The 7,030-nt window shown below is 31.9% G+C and overlaps 1 protein-coding gene across 1 annotated transcript; it reads left to right on the top strand.

The window, feature by feature from the left end:
• Positions 1-362: 362 nt before the first annotated feature.
• On the top strand, positions 363-4,480 carry LOC108458229 (probable serine/threonine-protein kinase At1g54610). Its single transcript, XM_017757546.2, has 7 exons — positions 363-980; positions 1,072-1,356; positions 2,446-2,763; positions 2,988-3,215; positions 3,364-3,464; positions 3,554-3,677; positions 3,987-4,480. The coding sequence occupies exons 1-7, from the start codon at positions 609-611 to the stop codon at positions 4,326-4,328; spliced, it is 1,770 nt and encodes a 589-aa protein (XP_017613035.1). The 5' UTR covers positions 363-608; the 3' UTR covers positions 4,329-4,480.
• Positions 4,481-7,030: the final 2,550 nt, after the last annotated feature.

Genomic DNA, 7,030 nt, shown 5'->3' with positions numbered 1-7,030 from the left:
CAATATTTAATAATATAAATAGATAAATTGTTAAAAAAAACTAACTTATTTTTAATATAATGTAGTAGAGAAAGGTATAATACTTTTATGGAAAGAACTATATAATGATAAATTGGTCCTACCAAAACTGATATATGAATTAATCCAGAATTCCCATCATTCACCTAATTGATAAGTTTAATTGGAAAAAAATTATTATTATATTTTTGAAAGAATAATTCTTTATGAGTTAATAAAATTATTGAATTATTTTACTTTAGTTTACGTGGTTTGTTTTGACTTTCCCAAAGTCATGATGTCACACTCTTTTACCATTGCATGGCAATTACGTAGTTTTTCAAAAGTCAGTGCCCTATCTTATATTACAAATCTCACTTGCTTCAGTGTCTCAGTTAAGCTAAGGCTAAATCTAAAGCTATCTTTGCTGTTCTTCGCGCGGTCTCCTCTTTTCTTCTTCATTTTTTTCCTCTGTAAAATTCCCCTCAAGGTTTCAAAAACGTCGCCGTTTTAAAAGTTTCCGGCTTTCGTTTTTGCCACAAAACCGCTAGTGGTTTTCCGGTTAATCGGAATACATTATTATTATCCCTAATGCATTTGTTTTGAGAGGAATGGGTTGTGTCTTCGGGAAGCAATCACACCCACCGTCTTCAGATCGCCGGCGGCGGAGCAAAACCGTAGCTTCACCACGTCATCCACGTACTCATCGTCGCAGGAGCTGTGGTGAACCATCTACTGAAATCTCAGTCGTTAATGCTGTGGACCCAGTTGTGGATGTTGAAGAGAAGGAGAGACCGAAGCAACCGAAGCAAAAAGCTAGACATACTGGTGATTTCCCGGTGAGCATTCCGGCACCGGAGAGACGACGGACACCATCAGACCTTAACCAACAAGGGTGGCCGTCGTGGTTGATGGCTGTAGCTGGTGAAGCCATCCGTGATTGGACCCCAAGACGTGCCAATACATTTGAAAAGCTTGACAAGGTATCTTTTGAACTTAATTTAAAAAGCTTCCTTTCATTATAATCATTTTAACAATTTGGGTTTTTCTTTTTTCCTTTTATTGAATTGAAAGATTGGACAAGGGACTTACAGCAATGTGTACAAAGCTAGGGATCTATTAACAGGGAAAATAGTGGCTTTAAAGAAGGTTAGATTTGATAATTTAGAACCAGAGAGTGTAAAGTTCATGGCAAGAGAGATACTTGTATTAAGGAAACTTAATCATCCAAATGTAATTAAGCTTGAAGGCTTAGTTACTTCAAGAATGTCATCTAGTCTTTACTTGATATTTGAATACATGGAGCATGATCTTGCTGGCCTTGCTGCTTGCCATGGAATCAAGTTCACTGAGCCTCAGGTACCCATTCTTTCATAAATTGGGTTGTTAGTTTTTGCTGATCATAGCTTGATTTTACTGTTAAATATTGATTACTCGGTATGGGTTCTTTCCCTATTTTGCTTGTCTAATTGAGAATTTTATGAATATATATGGGTAAAAGTGCCATGGAGGCCCTTACTAGTGCCATTGAGGAATTGGTCCTTCCTATTAAAAATTTCATCCATTTCTAGTTTTAAAAACTAGCTTAACGAACGGAATAATTAGACAGTTCCACCTACACGAACCAGTTTTTAACAATAGAAATAGATGGAAATTTTAATAGAAAGACCAGTTTACTTTTTGATCTAATATACACGGATTAATTTGCCTATTTTTTGAGTAGGAGGGGTAAAATGCAATCCAACTCCTAGTACAAGAGCCTCCATGGTACTTTTACTTATATATGGGCTTTTGATGTTACTCTCAAGTATTTTAGCTTACTACTTGGGTCCCATAGCTAGTGGTTTTGACATTCAATTTTGTCTGTTGAGCTTTTTTAAGATATTTTTGTTTTTATACCCTTTTTGAGAGTGTATGCAAATTCATGGAAATTTCGTGCTTCACTTCAATTTTTGTAGTTGGTTTTACAGTTCTTTTGAATTATACCTTTTGTTTTGACAGTTTCTAGATGGAATGAATGAGAAATGACAAGATGGTTAAAGAAAAGATCCTACTTTTCAAAAGTTAATCGATTCCTAATATAGGTTTTTTAATATATTTACAACAATGATTCACATCGTACAAGGTTACAACTGTGTTTGATGTTACTCCAACATGGTGATTTGCCACCTTTTTGAAGCTGAATTCCTTGGTTTGTAATAGTTGGTTGTTTGCTTTAGAAGGCTGGTTCATTGCTGAAATTAGATAATTGTTGCACAATGTAGAAAAAGTGCCGAGAAATGGCGTTAGTTTGTGATTAGAAATAGTTAAATGCTGGTTATGGCTTGTGATATTGTGCACTTGCAATTGTTAGAAATAGTTAAATGCTAGTTAAATGAGGTTTTACATTGCTGAAGAAGTGAAATATTTAGAAGATTGATTTGTTTTGATGTTTCTTTTCTTGGGCAGGTAAAGTGTTATATGAAGCAGTTACTTTCCGGGTTAGAGCATTGCCACAACCAAGGTGTTTTGCATCGTGATATCAAGGGTTCTAATCTTCTTATTGACAATGAAGGGATTTTAAAAATTGCTGATTTCGGGCTGGCTACCTTTTATGATCCTGAGCAGAAGAAACCCTTGACTAGTCGAGTGGTTACACTTTGGTATCGTCCACCTGAACTACTTCTTGGGGCAACTTATTACGGTGTTGGGGTTGACCTCTGGAGTGCTGGGTGCATTTTGGCTGAGCTAATTTCTGGGAAGCCAATAATGCCAGGAAGGACAGAGGTATAAAATTTCTCTCTTTTATTGATCTGCTCATACTTAGTGTATGTTATATTAATGCATATGGTCATTAGTGGCCCATATGGGTTTGAGTTTTAGATGCTTAAAACACATTATGCTCAACCTTGAAACTATTGTTGGTGATGGCATTGGACATTGGTCAAGGCTTAATAAGCCAATACTGAATGATCTTGGCGATTGACATCACATTTTTTTCGCTTGCTTAGGTTGAACAACTGCATAAGATATTCAAGTTATGTGGATCCCCTTCTGAGCAATATTGGAAGAAATCCAAATTGCCAAATGCAACGCTCTTTAAGCCACAGCAGCCATACAAACGCTGTATAGCTGACACTTTCAAGGATTTTCCGCCTTCTTCTTTACCTCTTATTGAAACTCTTCTTTCAATAGACCCTGAAGAACGAAGTACTGCCACTGCAGCCCTTAACAGCGAAGTGAGTTGTATCAGCTTTGTTAATGCATCTCTCGAGAAAAACCAATATTCATGTTTTACCTATGATCCTTACTTATATATATTTCAAAATAGCTTTATTGATTTATGTTGAGCATTCCATGTTTAATTATTTCATTTCCTGTCTGCAGTTCTTTACCACTGAACCATATGCTTGTGAGCCGTCAAGTTTACCGAAGTATCCCCCGAGCAAAGAAATGGATGTAAAATTGAGAGACGAACAAGCCAGAAGGTTAGCCATCTTTCTCTTTTTTCCACCTTTTGTTTTCATTTTGTAGTTTGGCTATATTCTGGTAGTTGACATGCATTTTTCACACATAGGCAAAGAGGTCTAGCCAGCAAGGTTAATGCAGTTGATGGTGCTAGGAAAGTTAAAGTTAGTGAACGTGCTAATCGAGCAGTTCCTGCCCCCGAAGCAAATGCAGAGATTCAAGCAAACTTAGATGTAAGTGAGACACTTTTCTCTTCATATTCTTTTAATAATGCTTTTACCACTTTATGTTCATTTCACTTGATTTTGAGAATTTCTCATGAACGAAGTTTCCGAGCTGCTGCATATTAATTGCCATCTAAATTATTCCAATTACGAATATTAGCTTAAGTGCTTGGCTTTGTTAGTTAAGGCTGAATTTTAAAATACCTTTCTTGAGTATTATGTTTGTTTGATCACATTTTTCGACCATTTTGGCCGCGGTTCGGTCACTTTTGGGTTTAATGCCGATACTTGTTTGTTTGATTGGTTTTCTTTTTCCAGAAATGGAGAGTAATGACACAAACAAATGCAAAAAGCAAGAGTGAGAAATTCCCACCTCCCCATCAAGATGGAGCTGTTGGGCATCCATTAGATGCTTCACATAAAGGGCCTCTATCTTTTTCCGCAACTGACACTACTTTTGGCTCATCAATTTTCAACTCTAAGTCATCCGAATCTGCTAAAAATCCTGGACCTGTCATCGGTTCTTCGAGAAGAAAGAAAACCAATAAAGACCCCCAAAGGGCTCCATCTAGAAAGTTCATCCGCGGTTTCAAACCATCCTCGATAGGCCTATCGATGGATTTCCTGTTCCGAGGTAAGTCTGAGGTGATTCGTAGCTAGAATTAGAATAGTTTTCCAAGTTTATAAACCTTTTTTTTAAGGGACTTAAAATGCGGTTTTCCCATTTATTCTGCCCCCATCTATTTTGTATCTGATCATATAAATATCTGGTGTATAATCCATGCCAAGATCCCACATTATTTGGTGTATAATCTGCCTATGCAATCCCACTTTTTGTTGTACAGTTCTTTTGGATGACAATGCAAAATGTTCAATATTTTCATCAGCTTTGAATAAAAATCTAAAATTAATTGCTTCAAGTTTTAGGGTTAGCTTTACACAATGCTATTCAATTATACATTATTATTACTCTTTTAATGTATTTTATAATTAGACAATTATAAAAAAGAAAAAATCAAAGGGAGGATTTTTAATTAAACTACGATTAATATTTTAATAGTTTAATCATTAATATATATTTATTTAATTATTTGAATTTTTTTATATAAAGCAAAAATTTGACATGTATAATTACATTAATGAAATATAACATAAAATATTAGTATGTAAAATTTTTCTACATGGCAAGTAGATTCATTATTTGATTATACAAATTATTACAACTTTTGTATTGTTTTATTTAATTAACCAGAACATTAATTACATTCACAATGTTTTGTATAATTAAAAGGAAGAGATTTATTTACACTTATGTAAATTTAAGTTATTATTTTGTAATTTTTATACAATTAATATTTTAACCATTCAACTGTGATATTTTATGCTCCATTAACGGGACATGCATTTTAAGTTTTTTTTTTACATAGATTTAATTTCAACTTTCATTATAGTTTTTTTTTTTTTTGCAAAATCTATCAATTCGTTGTTAGTGTCAATATTGAAATTGTAAAATTCAAAAATTATAAAAATTAAATTTGAACAAATTAGAATGATAAACCAAATCCAAATAATCGAGTTATGTTAATGAAACCACTTGGTAGATTTCACCAAAATTGTGTGATGTTGGTGCTTTGCCTCCTTGATTTCGATCAAGGATTTATTGGCTTCACCCTTGGAAGAGCATGGGTTGTGGAGTGTTAAGGGATGTTGCTAGATGTTTACTTGATATGTTCTCAAGATGAGATGGAACTTCATACTATCAAGGTTATATTGTTTTTGTTTGTTTCTTTTTAATGGTTTCGTAAGTGTTTCTTGGTTGCAGGGGCGAAGCCAGAACAAACTTTTAGGGTGCGATTAGTTTACTGTAATGGAATAGGGCTGTAATTGAATAGAGCTGTAATAAGTAATTCAACTGTTTGGTTGAATGGAATGGAATAGAACTGTAATAGCATTCTTGTGTTTGGTTGAATGGAATGATGTTGTAATAGCATAAGAAAAAAAAACTAAAATAACCAGAATACCCTTAGTAGAATTTTTTTTTTTAAGATAGATGATTATTGTAGAATTTTTTTTAAGATAGATGATTATTGTTATTGTTATTAAATTTTAATAAGATTATTCTTGAAAATAATTTAATAAAAATAATAAATAGTTTAACCATATTTTAACATAATTATTATTAAATATAATTTAATAACATTCTTAATATAATTATTATTATATAAATTAAAAATCAAAATATATAATCTTGTAAAATATATATAATCAACTTTATTATTTTTAAACTACAGTACATATTTAACGTGCTAAAAATCATTATGAAACAAATAATTTAATTATTCTACAATAAAAATAATTAAATATTAGAAGTAATAAATAACTCATTGCTAAAAAATAATAAATAATTTGAGAATTATGTTTTACATCCAAGCATAATATTCATATATTAACAAAAGTTACATGATTTCATTAGTTTATATATCATAATTCATATGTTTTAAATATCAAAAGTTACAACATTGTAATGATATTCTATCATGTCATTATACCATCCAAATATTACAAACACAAAAAAAAAAATACAAAATAAATTCACTACTTTATCTTATGGTCGGGAGTTTGATCCCTATTCATGAGAATGGAGCACATTTCGTAACTATTTATCTTGTTTACCTCTTTAGAGAGCACCCACAATAGCATTATAACTTTATTTTAATTTACATTTGTCATTATACTATGAGAATATACGTAAATTTGTCAATTAACTTAATGTGATTGAATTTTGCCACTAAAATTTGAATTTTATTGAATATTTCAACCAACTTTGATTTTTTTAATTGAAATTTACCACCTAATATTGATTTTGATGATTTGAAAACAAATTTTAACAAGAAATTTATTTTAATAGTTAACCATAACTTAATTTATAAAATATAATACATTAAATTAGAATTTTTTATTAAATTAAAAGACTTGAAAATTAAATATAACTTAACTTTAATTTTAAAATTATCTTAATTAATTTATTATTTTAACTATTAAAATAAAACATTAAAAAATATGTTTTAATTAAAAATTATCTTTAAATAAATTTGAATAGAAAAATTCAGGTAAAGATAAAACTAGGCAAAATTTAATAGAGAGTTCAATTCGAGGGGTTACATTTACTTATGCCTATGCGGAGGGGCAAGTTAACTCACGAAAGCATAAGTCATATGTAACCCAAAGTATTCACTAGCTCTGACGGAGGGACGAGTTAACTCACGGCGTAGCGTTTACTTTCACTTAAACGGACGAGGCTCGGGTAGAGAGCTCATGTTATGCAAAATGCAAGTGCACGGTGTGTGGGAGAAACTCACAAA

The sequence above is a fragment of the Gossypium arboreum genome, chromosome 7, assembly GCF_025698485.1.
Source record: "Gossypium arboreum isolate Shixiya-1 chromosome 7, ASM2569848v2, whole genome shotgun sequence".
Taxonomy (NCBI): Eukaryota; Viridiplantae; Streptophyta; class Magnoliopsida; order Malvales; family Malvaceae; genus Gossypium; species Gossypium arboreum.
The sequence above is the reverse complement of the archived record's forward strand: the minus strand, read 5'-3'. Positions and strand labels throughout refer to the sequence as shown.

Bases quoted from the DNA above. Each gene is read 5' to 3' on its own strand.
- LOC108458229 (XM_017757546.2), top strand. From the start codon at position 609: ATGGGTTGTGTCTTCGGGAAGCAATCACACCCACCGTCTTCAGATCGC. The intron at 2,764-2,987 runs GTATAAAATTTC...TCGCTTGCTTAG, and splicing joins TAATGCCAGGAAGGACAGAG to GTTGAACAACTGCATAAGAT. The intron at 3,678-3,986 runs GTAAGTGAGACA...TTCTTTTTCCAG, and splicing joins AGATTCAAGCAAACTTAGAT to AAATGGAGAGTAATGACACA.